The sequence below is a fragment of the Mixophyes fleayi genome, chromosome 8 (assembly GCF_038048845.1).
Source record: "Mixophyes fleayi isolate aMixFle1 chromosome 8, aMixFle1.hap1, whole genome shotgun sequence".
Lineage (NCBI taxonomy): Eukaryota > Metazoa > Chordata > Amphibia > Anura > Limnodynastidae > Mixophyes > Mixophyes fleayi.
This window is the reverse complement of record NC_134409.1, coordinates 122989213-123012444: the sequence shown is the minus strand read 5'-3', so window position 1 is coordinate 123012444 and position 23232 is coordinate 122989213. Positions and strand designations below refer to the sequence as shown.

At 42.8% G+C, this 23232-nt stretch overlaps 1 protein-coding gene across 4 annotated transcripts in view; it reads left to right on the top strand.

Annotated features, from left to right (window-relative positions):
* Window positions 1–23232, top strand: part of ADAMTS9 (ADAM metallopeptidase with thrombospondin type 1 motif 9) — a 197544-nt gene that overhangs the window by 141858 nt on the left and 32454 nt on the right. For all 4 annotated transcript variants that reach the window (XR_012678594.1, XM_075183375.1, XM_075183374.1 and 1 more), the window contains 2 exons: window positions 3982–4149; window positions 23021–23194. Coding sequence is in view for 3 of the 4 variants with exons in the window: in XM_075183375.1 (XP_075039476.1) it covers window positions 3982–4149; window positions 23021–23194 (342 nt within the window). In the remaining variant the exon portion in view is untranslated. The remainder of the gene's footprint in view (window positions 1–3981; window positions 4150–23020; window positions 23195–23232) is intronic.

Genomic DNA, 23232 nt, shown 5'->3' with positions numbered 1-23232 from the left:
AGTAGGGTTTACGCAAGAAAGTAGAAGACAGATTAGGAGAAGTACAGACATGTTAGGTTTAGGTAAATGGAAAACGAAAGCCAGAATTTGTACTGTCCCAGGAGACCTGAACTATCTCTGATATTAAAGAGGAACCTACAAGAAAAGATAAAAGATAGCAGAGATAGTCCTCTTCTACAAATAGTGAGACACAGATATCAATTTAAAGTATGAGATAGTTTCTAAGAGAAGACTTTATTTTTTAACACACAAAACAAGAGCTTTGCCATTGTCCCTTCCACGGTACTAGAAGTAATTGCTTGGCCACTGACTGAATGAGACACTGATTCAAGTTTTATTTTTATTACTTTTGCAAAAGTGAAGTGCTTAAGGCCAATTAGTTTTGTCCCTTCAACGATGAGCATTATATTAAAATCTGTGATATCAGGTAAATATAAGTCAATGTTGCTTGTCAGGGTGTATATTTCAGGTATTTTTTGGTATGGTACAAAACCTGGTATACTTTTTCCAAATATGGGACAGGACGGTGGCTAAGTGGTTAGCACTTCTGCCTCACAGCGCTGGGGTCATGAGTTCAATTCCCGACCATGGCCTTATTTGTGTGGAGTTTGTATGTTCTCCCCGTGTTTGCGTGGGATTCCTCCGAGTGCTCCGGTTTCCTCCCACAATCCAAAAACATACTGGTAGGTTAATTGGCTGCTATCAAAATTGAACCTAATCTCTCTGTCTGTCTTTCTGTTTTATGTCGTGTATATGTTAGGGAATTTAGATTGTAAGCTCCAATGGGGCAGGGACTGATGTGAATGAGTTCTCTGTACAGCGCTGCGGAATCAGTGGCGCTATATAAATAAATGGTGATGATGATGATGATATTTAGTTCATAGCCCAGAGAGTCTACTTTGGTTCTGTGAGCATCAAAGATAAAGTAGCTCATAAGATTAAAATAGACACTACGTTTGATAAAGGGAATAACTAGGGCCTTTGTATCCCACTACACTGTAATAGAGTGCTTGCTACTTAATGGTCCCCAGACCCATATAAATTATATGTCTTCAAGAGAACCCTCAAATAGCTTCATACTGTGTGTTTAGGCATCATCCAATGGCTGAGGAGATAACAGAATATGGTAATTGTGTCAGATGCTAAGAATATGATTGGCTAGCTGCTGATTTATTAAGAGATTGTATGTTAGTAGTGAACCTGTCATTTATTCTCAGTAAGAACCTGTAAGGCAACTTTTTGGGAGGCCGTCAGACACCATTTCTACATTCTGAACTTGCGAATAATGATAAACAGCTCGATTTAGCAGGGAACTTCTGTTGCAGCTTCTGCACACTGACCTCTGTGACAAATTAGGCATCTCCCATGGTGGATTAAATGCATTACACCACATGCCCATCTGTTACTGGGACAGTCTGCCTCTGCTGAACGCTATAGTTTACACTACAGTATATTTGCTCTTTTACTTGCTGTTTAGGAAGCATGTTACTGTAACTGCTGCTTTGGTGTAATCGGTTTGTACGCTACAAAAAGAGTAAAATAGTGTGTAGGATCCACGTATTACTGCAATCTATACAGCTGGCTCTTCAGCCTATGTTTATAAATGTCTGTGTATTCATGTTTTCCACAAAGTGCCTTCATTGAGGTTGAAAATACTTGTTCAGGCTTCACAGCAATATCAAATTTACATCAATATCAATATGCACAGCAGAGGCAGCTTGAATCCATCTTTACGAGAATGAAGTTTAATAACTTACCAGGAACTAGTGACATCATCATCATCATCACCATTTATTCATATAGCGCCACTAATTCCACAGCGCTGTACAGAGAACTCATTCACATCAGTCCCTGCCCCATTGGGGCTTACAGTCTAAATTCCCTAATATATACACACACACACAGAGACTAAAGTCAATTTGATATCAGCCAATTAACCTACTAGTATGTTTTTGGAGTGTGGGAGGAAACCGGAGCACCCGGAGGAAACCCACAAAAACACGGGGAGAACATACAAACTCCACACAGATAAGGTCATGGTCAGGAATTGAACTCATGACCTCAGCGCTGTGAGGCAGAAGTGCTAACCACTGAGCCACCATGCTGCCCACAACAACGGTGCCTTGAATAATGTCAGTGGTGATAGACTGCATACTCCTGAAAAGTGCTTGAAGCCACAAATTGGCTGTTTCCACGATACGTGGCAAGTTTGCACTTTGAAAATGTTGTAATGCACAATTGTCTGTGATGGTTCTCACAGAAACCGGTGGAATCAAAATACTTTTGGAGAGCTACATCCAGAAACCAATGGGTCCTGCTATAAATGACTATTTAAAGGGATAGGAATGTTAAATGATGGTGCAAACTTTTTCTATTACACATGTTATTCTTTACAAGCAACTACCTCCACTGAGGTCTGAAGCTAAACAAAATAGCTGCCTCCTGTATCCGTATTTTGCGACAAACATGAAAAGACTATTGCGTCTTTCCTGTTAAAATCAGTAAAACATTTCCCGCACATGTCGTACGTTTTTTTTCTGCAGGCTGAAATTTGCAAACACGATTGTAACAGCAGAGAGCATCCCCCCTTCACAGTCAGGGTATAAAGGATGTTATTAGAATTGATTTGTAATTGTTCCTTTCGCGTCACTTGCCAGTATATTTAATGATTAGTAAGACTGTCCCCCTGTGACTGCCCTGACGTATCTAATTATATTTGATCTTTTGAGAACATTGTATTTGCCTATCCAATGATTCAGTTTACTGACCATACCAAATAGTATTCTTCTAATGATAATGGCACAGCAGTCAGTATGAGTGACAACGTCAAGGACCGGAGACTAGCCGGGTGATCTGGGACTCTGTATCCTTTCTTTATTTCCTTTGATGTTTTTTTTTGCCAAAGTAAAAAAAAAGTAACAGTATTACACTTAGCAGTAACTGGAATAACAATTGTGTTAGCAACGAATGCTGAAACCGCGTGGTTTAAAGAAAGTCATGCTAGGATTTGCACATTGAGGAGTGAAATGCGTCGTGCTGAGTGAGAGGCCTTTGCTACAAGCAGCTGTCATGTTTAATCTCTGTCACGATACAGGACTCTTTTTAGCCTAACATCTTTTAGCGGGGTCTCATATGAAATCAGAGTTAACTTCTTTAGTGTCTACATGCCAGAGTGGTCAGAGCTTAAACTGTTCAGTGACCCTGTTTGGAAAGGTGGAATCAATGGTGCTGCAACCCTGAGAATAAGACAACACTTTTTTTGTGTTTTGTGTGTAGAGACTTTTTTGTTTCTTCTTAGATTTGTTTTTGCTACTTAAGCAAAAAAAATAATTGTTACAATCTTACAAAGCTTCTTTCTTGTTGTTACTCGTCCTTCTTAATGCCTAAGGAATATTTTGTCACGATTAAATCATTGTTTTCCAAACAAAAATAAAACAATGTGAAGATGAACAGGTCAAACAAGTGACTGTTTGTTTTAATAATAAAACTATGAGACATTTCAGAATTTGAATAATAATAACCGTACAACTGATTTAGAATGCTAGGTTAGTAATAGCTCATATTTAAGGGAAAAAAAGAAATGTATTTTGACAAATAATTTTATTCTTTATGGATCTGTAAAACAATATTGTTGGATTATTGTTTTTAGCAAATAAAGATATTTGTACAGATATGCAGGGTTGATCTGTTGAATTTAGGAAGAAAATATTCAACTGACATTAGACCAGCAGTCTATGGAGTAAAATATTTGTCCACGAAAGTACTTATGAACTATTATAGTCTTGTAAGTAGTATGTTTGTTGCCAATTGCTAGATTATTTTTTGGTGTATCTTTGCTTTATTTTTATTTATATGTGGTATTTTAACAAACAAAACATATACCTAAAACAAAAAGATTTTGGGTCATGGACATTGCAACTTCAATATATTTGTAAATATAAAATCAATTCAGTCAATAATGTATTGTTTGTTTTCTTACAGTGCACCGTCTCTTGCGGACGTGGTTTTAAGACCAGGGTTGCGTACTGTGTGGCAAAAGATGGATCCAATGTAGGACAAGAATACTGTAAGCACCTTGCCAAGCCAAACATACAGAAAAAATGTCGAGGGGGCCGGTGTCCGAAGTGGAAAACAGGAGATTGGGGAAAGGTAAGTTTTGGAATTTTAGCATCTCCGTTTTATTGTCATACAGGAAACTGTCCTGCACTATTTATACTGAGCTGAATGTGTCTACACTATAGTAATTGTTGTGATAGAGTTTAATAATTGTGACTCCACAAAGTATGTGGTCTTAGCACTGTCAATATAATAGGACTTGTTGGATTGGGGAAAGACTTTCATACAACTGGAAATTTGTCTACTTTGATGCCCAGAGGATATGTTTGAGATAGTTGTAAGGAAGACGTTGGGTTTCTTCTGCTAGGGTTGCCAAAATGCACTGGCATTAATTTTTGTAGAAAAATTCTGATCAGGTGTAATTTAAAAAAGATACCACCCATTACAATGAACTTTGCCCCTCCAGCAGTTAAGTTGCATTATATGGGAGTTTTCAGAAGCAGATTTTCCAATAAATTATAGTGTTAAATATTGTTCAGTGACTACTAATACACAGCAAATTATTCATACATGCTATCTCACACTCAGTTGTGATCTATCACCGTCTTTGTTTTCCAGTAATGTACGAAGGCAGGATGCTGGCTATTAAGGCATTAATATCACAGTCATTTGGCCAATATAGCACAGTGTATCGTGCACAGTACCAGATAATAATACTAATGAAATTGATAGGGTCGTATTTATGTTCATAGTCGGAAGTTGACCACAGACGGTCCCTATTGACTTGTGCTTCAGGTTGTCTTCACACCGCACTAGCAGGCCCAAATGTCACCAGAAGTGATCTGACTGCACGCCCCAAGGGGCTGAATGTCCTGATCTCTTCCAGCTTGTCCAAATCTGTTGCCAATCGTCAAGAGTGGATAGTGTGTCGCTGGCTTTAGCTGTGTGCTTGTGACATTAACACACCTGGTATGTGAGGGACCCAGCAGTCTTGTCCTTAGAGTAGGAGAGGCGGCTTGGAGTAGTCTGGGAAATTTTTGAGGTCTGCTCTGAAATCTTGTTGCTCACTGTGTGTGATAACAACATGCACAAGATTTTATCAATGTGAGTGCTGGATGGATACTCCATACCCAGCTCTTGTATCATCAGTTGTGGATCTATTGTCTCCAGGGAAGAGGGAGGGTTGAGACAATTGGCAACTAGTTGGTTTTTGCCATGAGGCCAGTTGAAGGCTGAGACTAAGCAGGTGAGGACAGGAATGGTTCTGATTGATAGGTCAGGTTATCATTATTAATATCTTAGTTTAGGACCTGACAGGTCTGCTTTAAACAGATTCCTCCTCTTCCCTATTTGCTTTCCATGGCCAGTGCTGCCATCAGGGGGTACAGGTGGTATATTGGTAAGGGGCCCTGGCATACTAGGGGGCTTGGATAGATGGAAGGGTCTCTTTGAGCCCCCCTAGTCTGACTGCCGTGGCTCTACATCCCTCCGCGATGCGGCAGCTCCCAGGCGTCTATCTGTGTATGGTAGCCACCGAATTGCATCAAGAACAAGGTAAGTTAATTGGAGACATAGTGTGATGAGGGATGGGGGGCATGTACTAAGATGAGAAAGGGGGCATGTACTGTGATGAGGGAGGGGGGCATGTACTGTGATGAGGGAGAGGGGCATGTACTGTGATGAAGAAGGAGGGGGGCATGTACTGTGATGAAGAAGGAGGGGCATATACTGTGATGAGGGAGGGGGGCATGTACTGTGATGAGGGAGGGGGGCATGTACTGTGATGAGGGAGGGAGGGCATGTACTGTGATGAGGGAGGGGGGCATGTACTGCGATGAGGGAGGGGGGCATGTACTGTGATGAGGGAGGGAGGGCATGTACTGTGATGAGGGAGGGAGGCATGTACTGTGATGAGGGAGGGAGGGCATGTACTGTGATGAGGGAGGAGGGGCATGTACTGTGATGAGGGAGGAGGGGCATGTACTGTGATGAGGGAGGGGGGCATGTACTGTGATGAAGAAGGAGGGGCATGTACTGTGATGAGGGAGGGGGGCATGTACTGTGATGAAGAAGGAGGGGCATGTACTGTGATGAGGGAGGGAGGGAGGGCATGTACTGTGATGAGGGAGGGAGGGCATGTACTGTGATGAAGAAGGAGGGGCATATACTGTGATGAGGGAGGGGGGCATGTACTGTGATGAGGGAGGGAGGGCATGTACTGTGATGAGGGAGGGAGGCATTTACTGTGATGAGGGAGGGAGGGCGGGCATGTACTGTGATGAGGGAGGAGGGGCATGTACTGTGATGAGGGAGGGGGGCATGTACTGTGATGAAGAAGGAGGGGCATATACTGTGATGAGGGAGGGGGGCATGTACTGTGATGAGGAAGGAGGGGCATATACTGTGATGAGGGAGGGGGGCATGTACTGTGATGAGGAAGGAGGGGCATGTACTGTGATGAGGGAGGGGGGCATGTACTGTGATGAGGGAGGAGGGGCATGTACTGTGATGAGGGAGGGGGGCATGTACTGTGATGAGGGAGGGGGGCATTTACTGTGATGAGGGAGGGAGGGCATGTACTGTGATGAGGGAGGGAGGGCATGTACTGTGATGAAGAAGGAGGGGCATATACTGTGATGAGGGAGGGGGGCATATACTGTGATGAGGGAGGGAGGGCATGTACTGTGATGAGGGAGGGAGGCATGTACTGTGATGAAGAAGGAGGGGCATATACTGTGATGAGGGAGGGGGGCATGTACTGTGATGAGGAAGGAGGGGCATATACTGTGATGAGGGAGGGGGGCATGTACTGTGATGAGGGAGGAGGGGCATGTACTGTGATGAGGGAGGGGGGCATGTACTGTGATGAAGAAGGAGGGGCATATACTGTGATGAGGGAGGGGGGCATGTACTGTGATGAGGAAGGAGGGGCATATACTGTGATGAGGGAGGGGGGCATGTACTGTGATGAGGAAGGAGGGGCATATACTGTGATGAGGGAGGGGGGCATGTACTGTGATGAGGGAGGAGGGGCATGTACTGTGATGAGGGAGGGGGGCAAGTACTGTGATGAGGGAGGGGGGCATTTACTGTGATGAGGGAGGGAGGGCATGTACTGTGATGAGGGAGGGAGGGCATGTACTGTGATGAAGAAGGAGGGGCATATACTGTGATGAGGGAGGGGGGATATACTGTGATGAGGGAGGGAGGGCATGTACTGTGATGAAGAAGGAGGGGCATGTACTGTGATGAAGAAGGAGGGGCATATACTGTGATGAGGGAGGGGGGCATGTACTGTGATGAGGAAGGAGGGGCATGTACTGTGATGAGGCAGGGGGGCATGTACTGTGATGAGGGAGGGGGGCATATACTGTGATGAGGGAGGGGGGCATGTACTGTGCTGAAGAAGGAGGGGCATGTACTGTGATGAAGAAGGAGGGTCATATACTGTGATGAGGGAGGGAGGGCATGTACTGTGATGAGGGAGGAGGGGCATGTACTGTGATGAGGAAGGAGGGGCATATACTGTGATGAGGGAGGGGGGCATGTACTGTGATGAGGGAGGAGGGGCATGTACTGTGATGAGGAAGGAGGGGCATATACTGTGATGAGGGAGGGGGGCATGTACTGTGATGAGGGAGGGGGGCATGTACTGTGATGAAGAAGGAGGGTCATATACTGTGATGAGGGAGGGAGGGCATGTACTGTGATGAGGGAGGAGGGGCATGTACTGTGATGAGGAAGGAGGGGCATATACTGTGATGAGGGAGGGGGGCATGTACTGTGATGAGGGAGGAGGGGCATGTACTGTGATGAGGGAGGGGGGCATGTACTGTGATGAGGGAGGGGGCATTTACTGTGATGAGGGAGGGAGGGCATGTACTGTGATGAGGGAGGGAGGGCATGTACTGTGATGAAGAAGGAGGGGCATATACTGTGATGAGGGAGGGAGGGCATGTACTGTGATGAGGGAGGGAGGCATGTACTGTGATGAGGAAGGAGGGGCATGTACTGTGATGAGGGAGGGAGGCATGTACTGTGATGAGGAAGGAGGGGCATGTACTGTGATGAGGGAGGGAGGCATGTACTGTGATGAGGAAGGAGGGGCATGTACTGTGATGAGGGAGGGGGGCATGTACTGTGATGAGGGAGGGGGGCATTTACTGTGATGAGGGAGGGAGGGCATGTACTGTGATGAAGAAGGAGGGGCATGTACTGTGATGAGGGAGGGAGGGCATGTACTGTGATGAAGAAGGAGGGGCATGTACTGTGATGAGGGAGGGAGGGCATGTACTGTGATGAGGAAGGAGGGGCATGTACTGTGATGAGGGAGGGGGGCATGTACTGTGATGAGGGAGGGGGGCATTTACTGTGATGACAGAGGGGGGCATTTACTGTGATGAGGGAGGGAGGGCATGTACTGTGATGAGGGAGGAGGGGCATGTACTGTGATGAAGAAGGAGGGGCATATACTGTGATGAGGGAGGGGGGCATATACTGTGATGAGGGAGGGAGGGCATGTACTGTGATGAGGGAGGGGGGCATTTACTGTGATGACAGAGGGGGGCATTTACTGTGATGAGGGAGGGAGGGCATGTACTGTGATGAGGGAGGAGGGGCATGTACTGTGATGAAGAAGGAGGGGCATATACTGTGATGAGGGAGGGGGGCATATACTGTGATGAGGGAGGGCGGGCATGTACTGTGATGAGGGAGGGGGGCATGTACTGTGATGAGGGAGGGGGGCATGTACTGTGATGAGGGAGGGGGGCATTTACTGTGATGACAGAGGGGGGCATTTACTGTGATGAGGGAGGGAGGGCGGGCATGTACTGTGATGAAGAAGGAGGGGCATATACTGTGATGAGGGAGGGGGGCATGTACTGTGATGAGGAAGGAGGGGCATGTACTGTGATGAGGGAGGGGGGCATGTACTGTGATGAGGGAGGGGGGCATTTACTGTGATGACAGAGGGGGGCATTTACTGTGATGAGGGAGGGAGGGCGGGCATGTACTGTGATGAAGAAGGAGGGGCATATACTGTGATGAGGGAGGGGGGCATGTACTGTGATGAGGAAGGAGGGGCATGTACTGTGATGAGGGAGGGGGGCATGTACTGTGATGAGGGAGGGGGGCATTTACTGTGATGACAGAGGGGGGCATTTACTGTGATGAGGGAGGGAGGGCGGGCATGTACTGTGATGAAGAAGGAGGGGCATGTACTGTGATGAGGGAGGGGGGCATGTACTGTGATGAGGAAGGAGGGGCATGTACTGTGATGAGGGAGGGGGGCATGTACTGTGATGAGGGAGGAGGGGCATTTACTGTGATGAGGGAGGGAGGGCATATACTGTGATGAAGAAGGAGGGGCATATACTGTGATGAGGGAGGGCGGGCATGTACTGTGATGAGGGAGGGGGCATATACTGTGATGAGGGAGGGAGGGCATGTACTGTGATGAGGGAGGAGGGGCATGTACTGTGATGAGGGAGGGAGGGCATGTACTGTGATGAGGAAGGAGGGGCATGTACTGTGATGAAGAAGGAGGGGCATATACTGTGATGAGGGAGGGGGGCATGTACTGTGATGAGGAAGGAGGGGCATGTACTGTGATGAGGCAGGGGGGCATGTACTGTGATGAGGGAGGGGGGCATATACTGTGATGAGGGAGGGGGGCATGTACTGTGCTGAAGAAAGAGGGGCATGTACTGTGATGAGGGAGGGGGGCATGTACTGTGATGAAGAAGGAGGGGGGCATGTACTGTGATGAGTAAGGGGGGCATGTACTGTGATGAGGGAGGGAGGCATTAACTGTGATGAGGGAGGGAGGGCGGGCATGTACTGTGATGAAGAAGGAGGGGCATGTACTGTGATGAGGGAGGGGGGCATGTACTGTGATGAAGAAGGAGGGGCATGTACTGTGATGAGGGAGGGGGGCATGTACTGTGATGAGGGAGGAGGGGCATGTACTGTGATGAGGGAGGGCATGTACTGTGATGAGGGAGGGAGGCATTAACTGTGATGAGGGAGGGAGGGCGGGCATGTACTGTGATGAAGAAGGAGGGGCATGTACTGTGATGAGGGAGGGAGGGCATGTACTGTGATGAGGAAGGAGGGGCATGTACTGTGATGAGGGAGGGGGGCATGTACTGTGATGAAGAAGGAGGGGCATGTACTGTGATGAGGGAGGGAGGCATTAACTGTGATGAGGGAGGGAGGGCGGGCATGTACTGTGATGAAGAAGGAGGGGCATGTACTGTGATGAGGGAGGGGGGCATGTACTGTGATGAGGGAGGAGGGGCATGTACTGTGATGAAGAAGGAGGGGCATGTACTGTGATGAGGGAGGGGGGCATGTCCTGTGTTAAGGGAGGGGGCATGTACTGTACAGAGCAAGGGGGGCATGTACAGCGAAGAGGAAGGGGGCATGGAAGGTGAAGAGGGAGAGGAGAGGCCCTGCCAGATTAATTTGTACTGGGCCCTACAGTTTCTGATGGAAGCCCTGTCCATCGCTGTGGAGAACTTGGCTCCGTATGGCATGTTGAGAAAAGCAATTTAGCTGCGGGCAACTTGGGTTGCTTTCTAATCATCTTCTGCCATGCATAAATGGGGGAGGGAGAGTGATATACAACACTGTGCAGTTAATGACTGTGTTTCAACCCACATATGAAAATGATAAACATTATCACCTGTTTGTGCAAGTGTACCTAGAAGAAATTATGCTGTTTTGAAGGCAAAAGGTGGTCGCACCAAATATTGATTTGATTTAGATTTTCGCATTTTCTTAATTGATAAAAATATACTATTAACACTTCTATTTTTGTAAGCATTCTTACTTTGCACCTTTTTTTCACACCTGCCTAAAACGTTTCCACAGTATTATATATCTGGCCTCAATATTAAAATCCTCCAATCATCTCTGGCCTGTATGAGTGAGGAATATTAATATGATTTGCCCTTCGGACTATCTGGTGGCCCATGCCCAGATGTTGTAAGATTGTACCGTGTGTGGGCTTTTTAGCAGCATAATTTTTCTGCTCAATCCCATTCTTCATGGTTTGTTACTTTGAGATTGTTGCGTTCTTTCTTTCTTTTAACCCTTTCTCTGTTGCTTGTCATTTTAGGCTGTGAATCATTTAGCATTTTAGCTCACCTGCTTTTATTTATATTGCTTGCCTATCATATGCTTGCACCATGTGTATTCCGTCTGTTATTTATTTACCCGATTAAAAACTAAGGGGCATATTCAGTTGTTGGCGGAAACGCCGAAAATCTTGCGCTCCGCGTACTATTACCATTATTACGGTAGTAGTGCGCGTAAATACCGTTATTACTAACGGTAATAGTTTTAATGCCGCGAGGATATTCAACAATTGAATATGCCCCTAATAATACATTTTCTTTAGGTCATCCACGTTTTGCAGTCCCAAATACCTAGCTACTTTCTCTACTAATATCTTGTTACTATTATGTGACTCTGCAAATGTGAACGATGCAAAATGAAGCCACAAAATCTCTGTCCGATACACTAACAACTAGCTCTTTCCAAAAGCAGGATACAAGTTATTTTTTACTTCTAAGTGTGAAAATTGTTTCAGTAGTTTTACTGACGAATAAGAGTGTGCCGTAATTGTGAGCCCATACTGTGACTTAACGCTAGAAAAGATCACGGGTTCCTGGATAAATATGACCTTGATAATTAAGTGTGGCAGGAGTTTTTCCCAGTCCTCCCCCCACGCTAAAAAAAATACCTCTCAACTGTCAGCTTCGCTCATACTATCTATAATTAATGTTTTTACCTATAAATGGTTCACATTTAACAAGGCGACCGCTGCATGTGAAACGCTTTTAGTGACGTTTAATTGCCACCCCTCCTGTTATCACACAAAGACGCAGACCATCTGGTTCGGATTAACACAGAATCTCATATTATGATCTTCCTGTTCTTCCTAATTTTTTTTTATACGATCATAAAAAAAAAAGAACATTTTTCAAACCTTATATTATGTTAGTGTTTCCTATATTCACACTACAAAAACATCTGCTGCTCCCTCTTTAAATACTGGAACATGAAACAAAATCTTGACGCTCCCTCAAAGTCCCCCAACCCACTTCAATGTTGTAGAATTGAGATGTGAGGCCATTCAGGAGACAGTCATAGGGTGAAAAGTTGATAGTTGAATAGACCAGAGGCCTCAGTTTACTATAGTATTCCTTAATTCACAGTTTACACAAGAGGAGAGGAAGGCAGGGGAAGCATGCGTTAGAAAGTAAACAGTCAAGGGTGTTTAAATATTTAGTACATTATGACAGAATTGCATTTGTTGTCAATTATAATAATGGTACTGGCGGGCCCTGGTAAGAAAAAACAGAGGAAACAGAACTATTTATGTGTTTTTGAGTTTTCAGATAGACTGAGGGTTAGAGGGGCTTTTTTGACTACTCAGTAGTGATGTAAGATTTTCTTTGAAGAGTAGTGACATAATCACTGGGGCCCCGCTCATGCTGGTGTAACGTATCTCAGGGGCCAGTTCCGCCCTACGTTCCTCACTTTTTGTGCAAGATTGCATATGGGCTAAAACATTGCCAGAAGACTTGATCCTTGTGTGAGTATAAGATATTCACATGTGTGAATTACAAAATTGCTCACAGGGTAATCTGGTCCTTAAAGTTACCAGCGAAGCCTTCGATGGAACCCAAGTTGGTCGCTGAAGCTTGTTTTATGGGAAGCGTGGGCAATGTGACTTTATTGCCTTCTATCACAAAACCATTAGTCATTGTAGTTTATATTGCATTTATGTTATGAAATGTGTACTTTATAAAATGCTCTTTTCATCTCAGTGGTGGAGCATTGCTGCAAAATTTACTACTAAATCCTGTATGTTGCAATCCAACATGTATTTCCATTATATTTCCGTTATATGTTGCACGCCTTATGAAACACCTGCACCTCCTGCAGTGCCATTTAAGAGGTTGTTAGCATCACCTTCAAAGCCAATCTGCTGCATCTAAATATAATAATACTGGTTCAGCCAAAGGGGCTTTGGCTAAGGAAGTACCTGAAAAACCATGCTTACTCCCCTAGCTTTCACACAAATATCCTTTACCACTTGTCAGATCCTTCTGAAACTTATAAATCTGGAAATCTGCAATGTGGTATTTTTTATTGCACTTGACATTATGTGTAAACTATGTCTCCTGTGATATTCAGTTTTCTGAACTTTATTTCGCATGATGATTAGTTGTCATCAAACTACATCTCCTTTGATCATTAGTTGATGCTTCAATGCTTCCCCAGAGATGATCACTGTGGTTCTTAGCTGTTACAGAACTACTTAGCAGCTTATATGTTTAGATACTTCTGAGCTTCTTCTCCTGAGATGATCAGTTACTTCTAAACTGCTTCTCCTGAGATGTTCATTTACTTCTGAACTGCATCTTCTGAGATGATTAGTTACTTCTAAACTGCTTCTTCCAAGGTGTTCATTTACTTCTGAACTGCTTCTCCTGAGATCTTCAGTTACTTCTGAACTGCCTCTCCTGAGATCTTCAGTTACTTCTGAACTGCTTCTCTTGAGATCTTCAGTTATTTCTGAACTGCTTCTCCTGAGATCTTCAGTTACTTCTGAACAGATTCACCTGATATCTTTGTTTACTTCTGAACTGATTCACCTGATATCTTCGGTTACTTCTGAACTGCTTCTCTTGAGATTTTCAGTTACTTCTGAACTGCTTCTTTTGAGATCTTCAGTTACTTCTGAACTGCTTCTTTTGAGATATTCAGTTACTTCTGAACTGCTTCTCTTGAGATCTTCAGTTACTTCTGAACTGCTTATTCTGAGATATTTGGTTACTTCTGAACTGCTTCTCCTGAGATCTTCAGTTACTTCTAAACTGCTTCTCCCGAGGTGTTCATTTACTTCTGAACTGCTTCTCCTGAGATCTTCAGTTACTTTTGAACTGCTTTTCCTGAGATCTTCAGTTACTTCTGAACTGATTCACCTGATATCTTTGTTTACTTCTGAACTGATTCACCTGATATCTTCGGTTACTTTTGAACTGCTTCTCCTGAGATCTTCAGTTACTTCTGAACTGCTTTTCCTGAGATCTTCAGTTACTTCTGAACTGCTTCTTTTGAGATCTTCAGTTACTTCTGAACTGCTTATTCTGAGATCTTCAGTTACTTCTGAACTGCTTATTCTGAGATCTTCAGTTACTTCTGAACTGCTTCTCTTGAGATCTTCAGTTAATTCTGAACTGCTTCTCTTGAGATCTTCAGTTAATTCTGAACTGCTTATTCTGAGATATTTGGTTACTTCTGAACTGCTTCTCCTGAGATCTTCAGTTACTTCTAAACTGCATCTTCTGAGATGATTAGTTACTTCTAAACTGCTTCTCCGAGGTGTTCATTTACTTTTGAACTGCTTCTCCTGAGATCTTCAGTTACTTCTAAACTGCTTCTCCTGAGATCTTCAGTTACTTCTGAACTGCTTCTCCTGAGATCTACAGTTACTTCTGAACTGATTCACCTGATATCTTTGTTTACTTCTGAACTGCTTCTCTTGAGATCTTCAGTTACTTCTGAACTGCTTCTTTTGAGATCTTCAGTGACTTCTGAACTGCTTCTTTTGAGATCTTCAGTGGCTTCTGAACTGCTTCTCTTGAGATCTTCAGTTACTTCTGAACTGCTTATTCTGAGATATTTGGTTACTTCTGAACTGCTTCTCCTGTGATGCTTAGTTACTTCTGAACTGCTTCTCATGTGATGCTTAGTTACTTCTGAACTGCTTCGCCTGATATCTTCAGTTACTTCTAAACTGCTTCTCCTGAGATGATCAGTTGTTTTTTTCAAAGTCATTTTCCATGGAGGTCATATTATGCAATAACTTTCATTCATGTTTTTTTATGTTCCTGGCATGTACCTGCTACTTCCTTCATGATGGTTTGTTCATCTGATTACATGTAGTTGAACTGCATATACCATGATGCTCAGTTATTGAACTATATCAATGTTATTGCTCAGTTGATCTCATAGGATGAAACCATGGTTCAACAGCAAAATAACTAAATCATTAATTAATACGCTTCTATTCATCATTGATTAAATTGTGGAAAAATGTGGCAATGCTATTGGGCAGGGATGTTATACATCAACACAAGAGAGTAACTTGGATCATATCCTCATTGGTGAAAGAGCCCTGATTGGTAGGAAATTAAAGAATACTATTTTTTAATGTTTAGCAGTCTTGGGAGATTTGAGAGGTTATTTCCTCAATGTATTGTAAGGTCATTGTGCACACTGTACTAAATATTTAATGACAATCTACTCTACACTTCTTACCTTCATATTCCTTTGTGGAGACTCCTAATGAGGATTTAGCACTATAATAAGACAATAATCAATATACAGAAAATACTTAATTAATCAGAATACTTACGTAATAAATCATAATCATAAGGTAAGGATAATAAAATTAGCAGTAAACAGAAATGCAATTGAACATATGAGGCTCATCATTAATTTATGTAGTGGAGTCGGGGTGTGGAGAGGCTAAATTCTCAGTATAGTAATCGTGCCATGGTCGCCTTCAGGAAACTGACGTGGAGTATTTGCACCGGATTGTTTGCATCCCATGGTTGCACTGTCTTTTAAAACATTTCATATGATTAAGTACAGGGCCAGTCTGGCACTTAATTTCAGTAGGAAAGAAACCGTATGCCACCATGCAGAGTCGGTGCCGAAAAGGGCGTGACCACATTGTGTTGTGGGTGTGGCCAACTTGGAGCATTGATACATAAATTATAACAAACCATTACGTTTATCACGCCCTACCAGCCACATCACGGCATCCCCCCAGCCACATTATGACACCCCCAACCCACTGTACTTATCTATGCTTCTGGTGCTGCTGACATCCATCAGGGTTGGAACTTCCTGTAGAGTGAGCAGGGAAGCTCTTAGTCTCACGAGATTATCAAATCTTGTGAGACTTAGAGCTCCTCGGCTTGCTTTGCAGACTGTGCACTATACAGGGACTGGGAGCAGATATCTGCTCCCTCCTGCTAACCAGAGCTGGATTAACGCTCGGGGGGGCCCGGGTTATTTAAGACAGGGGGCCCCTATTATGTAACATGGTTATCATTTTAGACAAATGTTAGACAAGTACACATCCAATACTGTGTACAATACTGTTAGTTTGGACCAAATCTCACTAAACGAGACAGTCACCAAAATTCAGGACAGTTGGCAGACAGTCCTGCTCTCTCCTACCTGTTCTTGTCACTATCACCACCTGTGACTCCTGGTGTCTTTAGTTGCTGCTTGTCTGGATCCTGGAATGTTGGAGGCCCTATTTGGAAAAAAAAAATGGGTACATGTAATTTAAAAAACTCCAACCAGCCCTGGTGTTTAATCAATACAACCCATGTTTTATAATTAGGCCTCCCTCCAGCCTCAACATTAAAATACTAGTATTCACATTGAATAAACAAATCTTATTCCCTGCTTCCAAACAACCCCAGCAATAAACTAGCATTTACATTTAAGAAAAATACCTATTTCCCGCAACCATCACAGCCATTAAATAATTCATATTCACATTTAATAAATAGATGTTATTTTTTCCAAAACAGCCCCACTTTCAATTAATAGCCCCCAAACCACCTCAGCATTAAATTAAAGGTCCAATCACCCCTTCTTAAATTGCTAGGCCCCAATATTAAATTAAAGTGACCCACATCACCCCACAAATAAAATTAACTGACTGCCCGGGATCGGCCCATTTGACCATCTGCCCTTCTGGCATTTGCCAGAAGTGCCCGATGGCCAGTCCGTTTTTTAGTACTTAATTTAAGTACTAAAAAATGTTTTATTTGTTCATAAATTTGTAGGCAATACAATTCAAGTAAGCTCTGACACTATACATTTTTATTGTATTTGCTTTATAGTATTTTTTAATATCTCTAATATATCTAGAAGCTCCCAGAATTGCCTTACATTTCCTTGGATCAGATGTAGGGTACATACATTTTTTCAGTTTGCTGGGGGCATAATACCATCTGTTATACAATTTATATGCTGTTTCCATAATCAAAGTCGATATCGAGGTATGGGATATTCTGTCCCTGATCTCCTCCCAACAGTCCTCCTTAGGTGAGGGTCAGACTCCCATACTCTTACTCATGTCTTCAATCGAGGGCTAACATTGAAAACAGGCAACATATTATAATGAAAGAAAAGTACACTCAGTTTGTTTTTTTAAGACTATCGTGTGCCCCCCAACTAATAGACTTAAACTTATTTAGGGTACCTACACATACTGAGTTGTGCACTTGTCATGTGGCAGCGTCCAGCTACACCCAAGCACATTGTGATACAACTTACCTAGCTCTGATAATAGAACCCAATGATCGATTTGATAAACATACTGTCTGTTGACACCGGCACCTTTTTCGATCACTGATCTCGAAAGCATCTTGTAGCGTTCATGGTGTGGTCAGTGTTTCAAAAAGTGGCAGTGCGTACTTAGAACACATTTGCCATAGAGACTAGTGAGTTATGTGATTAGATGATGTCAGCGATGAACACAGCCTGACGCTGCCAGATGAGTGCACAAGGTCCTTTAACTTATATTTTAATACAATATAATATTTTTTGACATATTGGGGTATATTTACTAAACTGCGGGTTTGAAAAAGTGGAGATGTTGCCTATAGCAACCAATTAGATTCTAGCTATCATTTTGTAGAATGCACTAAATAAATGAAAGAAAGAATCTGATTGGATGCTATAGGCAACATCTCCACTTTTTTAAACCCGCAGTTTGGTAAATCTAACCCATTGTTTCCTCGCTCAATTTAATCAAAACAATAGATGTTACATATTAAAAAACAGCACAGACATTTAAATGAGTTAAACTATTAATGCAAAATGAAACCATGGATTCCAGAGCTTGCCAGATTAAAAAGGCTAATTAAAAAAAAAAAGAAAATCATAAAAGTTTGAGAACTTCTGACACAGTGAATGTTCAGTGTTGCTTGCCACAAGCAAGAAGAAGTCAAAGCACTGTGCTGCATCTGATATTATTCCTTTAATGGTAAGTCTGAGAGACAATAACAAAGAAGAAGATTCTACATTCACTACAACAGTGTTCCGTCTGTGTTCTACTGCCAGTGGTACCTGGCAACACATTCTCTCTGCCCCCAAAGCAGTGTTACATAACACAAGACAAGTATTATCCACAGAGAACATACACAACCCTAAATAATGCTACCGAGTCATTTCATCATATCAAAAGAAATCTCTACTCTAGCCCATGTATACAAACCTTAATAATTCAATTCATGTCACAGTGGGTTAATCAGTTGCAATATCTCCATTAAAATGATGAAACTTAATTTATTAATTTGATATTTTGGGGTTCATATATGACACAAGTTAACCCGTGCATGATACTCATGCATTCTAGTCAAATCAAGCTACTTAAGGTGTTAAAAAGGTTCTTGTCATGCATTTGGGCCTAGCCCAGGCCTCCTCAGGAAAAGAGCGTTACTTCCCGACGCAAGCGCCCTTTTTTAACGTGGTTTTGTCCACATGTCACTACCTCATCATTTTTCTCCATCACCTCATCCTTCATCTTCATCGCCACATTCTTCATCAAGCTACTTAAGGTGTTAAAAACTCCCCACTGTCACCCCCGGCAACCACCAACCACTCCCAACTGTCACTTCTCCTTCAAGAAATATATAGGTCAGTGTATAACTCTGCCCAGCAGGTGGCGCTGCAGCTTGGTTTTTGTTTTTTTCATACACGCCACTAGGCATTTATATAGTAGATTATGGGAGTCAAATAAGCAGATAAAATACTAATCTGGGAAAAAATAGTAGTCAGTATTTTTTGTCTATAGGACATGGATCGTGCGCATATAGCACTTGCAATGGGATTACAGTCCCACGTCACACAGTAGAACATCCCAATATATTCTCTTTGTGGTCATGAATAAATGTATGTACATAGTCCAAAAGCAGATGCAAGAGCTCAGAGGGTGGCTACAAAGTAGTACTGTATGTAGTCTACTATGACAATCAGTTGCCTCCTCTAATGGTCAGTACGAGCTAAAGAAATTTCTTTGCAATGGGTCAGGTTGTTTACAGACATGCTCATTAGTACGATAGGAAGATAACCTCTATGACATATGTGCAATCATTGGCCAACCATACTACGTAGAGCATAATTTCCAACTCTCTCTGAAAGTCCGGGAGACTTGCGAAATTCGGGTCAGTCTCCCAGGCTCCCGCGAGAGCTGGCATTTCTCCCGCATCCCGGAATTTCTTTGTTAAAATGACACGATTCACAGAGAATCGCGTAATTTTGGCCTCGCCCCCCGTGACAGAACGTCATTTTACTAATGGGGGCGGGGCCAAAATGACGTAACTCGATGCACCCCGCCCCCTCACACCCATTAGTCACGCCCCTCTCCCGGGCGTCACCTACTGAAAGTAGGCAAGTATGACGTAGAGACTCTATGGTCCATTAGTTTCAACCATAGTCTCCAAATAGTTGGATCTGTGTAGTTTGGTCCATCAGGCTGGTGATTGCTTGTCCAATGACCACACTGAACGATAATCCTGTGTGTGTGGCCAGCATTAGTAATCCAGGTATCGGAGTAAAGACACAACACAAACAATGGCTTTTACCATCCTTGTCAGACATTGCGGTTGTTTTAAGGTCACACGTGGCTAATTGTCTGACCACAGTGCTTGTAGCTTGCAGAACGAGTCCTACAATGAATATTGTGCACTAGGGGCAAGGCTGACTAGGACAAGGCTTTTTTTCTTGCAAGCTGTCCATAAGGCTCGAACAATGAAAAACTGGATCATTAAGCAGGTAGCAGCACACGTGAGAGAGATGCACAGGTCCAGCCATTAAGCTTCTGCACCAAGCGACCAGATTATGCTGCTCATGTGTCTGAACTGTCTCCTCAAACAGTTGTGAGCGAGTGTCTGTTTGCTTTCTGCCTTTTATTGTTGCAATCTAATAAAATCTCCGCTCTGTTCGGTGTAACTTGCACAATGTATATTTTCTAAAAACAGACTCCCAAAATAGTGTCTCCCAGACACCCAATAGAGTCTGGCAATCTCTCGGGAGCCGGGCTGGGCAGAGACGCTGAGGGCGGAGCACAGCGTGATGTTATTTACATCATCACTCTCTGCACACCACAGAGAAAAAACTGTGAAGAAGAATAAGTAATGACTACATTTGCAGGAGAACGATGGTCATTTTATTGTAAAACAACTCCTCCCATAATGATGTGATTCGCATCACATCCCCGTCCTGGTAAGTAAACTTTATGATAGATAGATAGATTAGATAGATTAGATAGATCATACTTACCACCTTTTGACAGGCTCCCTCCGGTAGATCACTGAAGAGGGGTGTGAATGGAGGGCGAAAGGGGGCGGGGCTTCAGATCATTTTGGCCCTGCCCCCCAGTGATGTATGCCTGTTTGGGGTCTTTTAAAAAGACCCAAAGCAGGCATTACGTTTCTGGGGGCGGGCCAAAATGCCACGAATCACAATAGGCCGCCCCCTTCCGCCTATACACCCCTCCATGCCGGCAGATGCGGGAGAATTGCCTACCCGGAATCCGGGAGTCTCACAGACATTCCGGGAGAGTTGGCATGTATGAGATAGATAGATGTTCCACCTGTTCCGGACATGCCCCTGGATGGCACTAGATACACCCGTGGGTGGAACTAGTCATGCCCCTTGGGCAGAGCAAGGGATGCCACCTTTGGCACCATGTTATGCACGGTACCTAGCTGTTCCTTACACAATCTCCCTGAAATACAGGCAAGTAGCCCTAACAAACAGTTTAGAGGGACCAGTGCTGCCAATGAAATATGCCACTTCCCACCCTAACAGAACAATTCCCACAAGCTAGATCAGAGTTTGGTCTGTCATGTGGAGTCATGTGGTTGGCCTATTTGGTCAAAAATGAAATACATTTAATTATCTTGTGTAAATTAAACAAAAACATTCCATTGACAAATAGAGCCCTTGTAACACCTACTATGAGACAATGGCTTTGATACAAAGCTATGGAAGCTGTGTCCCATTTTCCCTCCCATTGATAATTCCCAGAGCCCCTGTTTTGATAAATGCCCAATGTCTTATCGTGAATTTTTGATGTGTGCATTCATGAAAATACCTAACAAAAGATGGCAGAGACGTGTGGGCACGGCTAACACAACACGCTGAAAACACACCGGCTAGACACTGCAAAGCTGTTAGGCAATTTGGCAGACCCCTATGAGAAATCCATTTGATGTAAGCAGTATCCGAGGCACTATGAACATAAACAAAACTTTTATTTCACATAATTCTCCCTATTGTTAAATGCACCCAAAATATTTTTGGCCAAAAGCCTCTTTTTTACTTTGTAGTATTTCTGGTCAAAGTTAATTATGTTTATGGCTGTTACTTAGTTGTATTCCTTAAAAGTCCTGGATATATAATACACAAGTGATGTTTATATAGTTATAAACTACTCCTGTAGGTAATATCTGTATAAACAGTGAGTTCTGATATCATCTCTTATAATCGGTGAGTTTTGATGTCATCACATTACTGTTCATTAGGAAAACGTGTGTATTTATATGGGTTAATGCACCACATGTTCTAAATTATTACAGTTATTAGAAGCTAACTTGGATTTCTGAGACCTGTATAAATGTACTCGGCCTACAGACTTATATAAGGTCACAGTGACTTCTAATATTCATATAATTTACATTTTATTATCCCGTATATATAAACTGGTAGCATCCAAAGCAAATGTAAACAAACAGCAGCGTCCGGTCTTGTGGAACTACAAGACCCAGCTAACGACTGGTCCTATCTTTGGCACAATGTGTTGAAACACTTTAGATTGTCTATGACTGATGCAGAACCTGACCGTTCTTTATTTATAATCTATTGATTTCTGGCATTGACAATGTGCAGGATATTAGCTGATCGTAAGATCTGCAGATCATTGCCTCTTTCAGCTACTGTCCCTGCTTTTCACAATATATATATATATATATATATAAAATATCTATTCCTGACTTGACCGTGATAGTATTTGAATTGTATAGTGCAGAAAACACGATTCAGCTTTTACTGGCACACGTCCCTCAGATGAATTAGCATAATCTCCCTAATAACCTTATTAGGAGTTTTCGTACTAGATGGAGACATTGTAACATAGCTTAAATCTACTGTCAGGGTTAAGGAATCAAATAGCCTAATTGGGCTTAACTCTCTGTGAGAGATGATCAAAACACACCATCAGACCAATAGGGACCAGAGAATGAACCATGACTTTGTAAAATCTCACAAATGTATTTACATGCCATTGTAATAATGCAAATCTTTACAATAATGGTTTTCTAATTTATATTACAAACCATTGGAAGTGTTTGTGTTTTATTGGTTCAATGCTAGCAAAACTGCGTCAATATTTATTTAGACCTGTGTGATTCTAAATAGAATTCTCCTGAAATCTGTTGTCTATCCCAACAAAATTGTTGTATATTATATTCCAACATATGCTCGATTTATAGAAAAGAACATGTGCAGTATTAAAACGGTGTCTTATAGCCCTTGCAATACTCACCGGTTTGACGGAAAAAATATAATACAAGTTTTATATACTTCTGTTCTGTTTGTATTTTCTGTTTTTTATTTATAGATTCGTATACCAGTATTATTCTTGTTGTTGTTTATGCCTGATTGTTTGCATAACAAAACATGTATCTATTTTTGATGTTAAGAAAAAGTACTAGCAATACCAAAACTGAACCAAAAACTCAGAAAAAGCAAATGTATCTGACGACACAAATATTATACATGATTAAAATTTCATTTTAGACTTTGTTTATATTTTAAAAAAGTGACTTACAGAGATCCTTCTTGCTTCTAGTGCTCAGTAACATGTGGCAAAGGCGTGCAGCAGAGGACCGTTCACTGCCAAGTCGGGACTCAGAAAGTTTCCAGGGAATCAGAGTGTAATCAGTCTGCCAGACCTGTGTCAGTGCAATCTTGCCAAACAGCGGATTGTCCAGTTTACACTTGGAAAGCAGAAGAATGGCAAGACGTAAGTAGGGGATCCAGGGGGGGCGGGCAGCTCCGAAA